A 2001-nucleotide genomic window follows, 5' to 3' on the forward strand; every position below is an offset into this window, starting at 1 on the left:
TCCACGCCGGAGCTGGGGCGACGGGCCGGCGGGCTCTCCCGCAGCCGCTCCCAGCCCTGTGTCCTCAACGACAAAAAGGTCGGGATCAAGCGCCGGAGACCGGAGGAGGTTCAGGAGCAACGGCCCTCGCTGGACCTCGCCAAGATGACCCAGGTAAGAGGCGGCGGTGCCGGCCCCACAAGGGCCCTGCAGGCGGGGCTCCGCTTTGCTAAAAATCCTTTAGCATCCTCCTGAGGGGGGTGCAGAGTAGCACGGGTGTTATGGGGAAGCGCATCCTTCTGTCCGAGCAGAAAACCCGTCCAAATGGATTTCTGTAATAAACCCCTGCATTTCTGTTCTGCGCTGGTTTCTGCACGCCGAGTCCAGCGTGGCGGTGTTTCCTCCTGGCACGTGTTTCAAGCAGGGATATGTTAAACCCCACGTTTTTGAGTTCGGGAGAGAGGAGCCCTGAGCCTGCTGTGAGGAGGGGAAGGCAGCACCCCGGGGCACCTAGCCCTGGCTCCATCAGGAGCCGAAATCGTACCGCTACGGGCGCTACTTGCTCTTAGCCTCTGTAATTTTCCACTCTGGAGATGTTATCGCGTTTCATTTTCAGTTGCAAACACAGAACACAACCTCCCTCTTCAATCTGCCATGCAAGGCCAGATAACAGATCTGAAGTGCGAATAGGGGAGGATTTTGCTCCCGGGTCCCCTCCCTGCAGGACCGAGTGACGGGACTTTAGCGAGGGGCCACCTCGAAGGACAGCGCGAGCAGCATTTCCATCTTGCACTCGTGAAATTTCTTGTTCTGCAGTTTTATGATTTGGCATTTCCCACATCAATAATTTATAGCGGTAAAGTCGCCACCGCCGCCAGCTCTCTGTGGGATGGAGGTAGTGGGGGGGCTGAAGAGCCTGGGGGTCCTGGGGAGCAGGGGGTTTGCCCTCCAGCCTCCCGGAGTGGGCTGTCACCTTCTGCCGGCCAGGAAACTTCCCCCGGGGTTTCAGTCCGATGCCGTTGCCTGCTGTGTGGTGCTGCTGCGCTCCATCCCAGAGCTGATCCTGTCGGGAGCAATGCCCCGATCTCTGCACAGCTGCACTGGCAAAGCCCGCCGGGTGCACGGCATCCCCGTGCTGTGTGCAGGGAAACTGCTGGCAGCAATCCAGCGGGGGGTGGAGAAGCAGCCGCGGGGTTTCGCCCCTTGCCGTTCCCCAGCAGGGTGGCGTCCGACGCTGCACGTGCATTTTCCCCTCTTATGGGAATGCAATATTTTCTGGCGTTTCATGCTTGGGTGTTTGAAGAAGTGCAGTGGTGTTGGAGGAAGAGATTGGCTTCTCCTCCTCCAGAGGAGCTTAGAGGAAAAAAAAAAAAGGGTGAGGGAATCACATATTTGGGTGATAGCAGGGGAAAAACATCGAGTGTTCCTCTTGTCTTGCGATAAACCACGCCAGCAACGTTTAATATGCTAAGCTTATTTTGTTAGCTAATGGGCTGGATGGGCAGTAGAAACAACTTCTACGTGGTGTTGTATTTTACTGGCCCCAGGCTGGAAGAGCACAGTTGCCCCCTCCTAATTCTCCCTTTACAAGCAGCCTCTCATTGCTTCACCTCTATGTGCGGTGCAGGGTGTCCTGCAAGTCCGTGCGGGAGTTTTCCGGCAAACCAAAGCCTGCAAAAGACCCAAATTGCCTCAAAAGCGGCGGTGGGGAGGGCGAGGCTGCCCCTTCACTGCCTCCCTTCCCGCCCCTGCCTGGAGCCCTCAGGCACGGAGCCCCACGAGCTGCTGCCCTGGGGAGGGGACAAAGGTGACCGTCCCCAAATCAGCGTCCAACCCACAGGGAGCAACACGAAGCGATGGCCACGTCCCCCCAGCTCGCTCGGAAAGCGGCTTCACCTCTTGTTCCCAGGCTGCTCCTTGCATTAAAACCAGCACCTTAAAACCACCCTGGCCCCCGCATGCTGGCGACCGCAGCTTTCCTCCAGTCTCCGTTAGTAACCTGCTGGCGTGGGAGTTGGTCCC

General features: G+C 58.1%; 1 protein-coding gene across 1 annotated transcript in view; it reads left to right on the forward strand.

Annotated features, from left to right (window-relative positions):
• Nucleotides 1–2001, forward strand: part of FAM53B (family with sequence similarity 53 member B) — a 34965-nt gene that overhangs the window by 12374 nt on the left and 20590 nt on the right. Inside the window, 1 exon segment of the mRNA XM_035896588.1 lies at nucleotides 1–153. This exon segment is cut by the window's left edge and continues 38 nt beyond it. Coding sequence (XP_035752481.1) covers nucleotides 1–153 — 153 coding nt within the window.

Source organism: Egretta garzetta, unplaced genomic scaffold, assembly GCF_000687185.1.
Source record: "Egretta garzetta isolate BGI_Z169 unplaced genomic scaffold, ASM68718v1 scaffold386, whole genome shotgun sequence".
Classification (NCBI taxonomy): domain Eukaryota; kingdom Metazoa; phylum Chordata; class Aves; order Pelecaniformes; family Ardeidae; genus Egretta; species Egretta garzetta.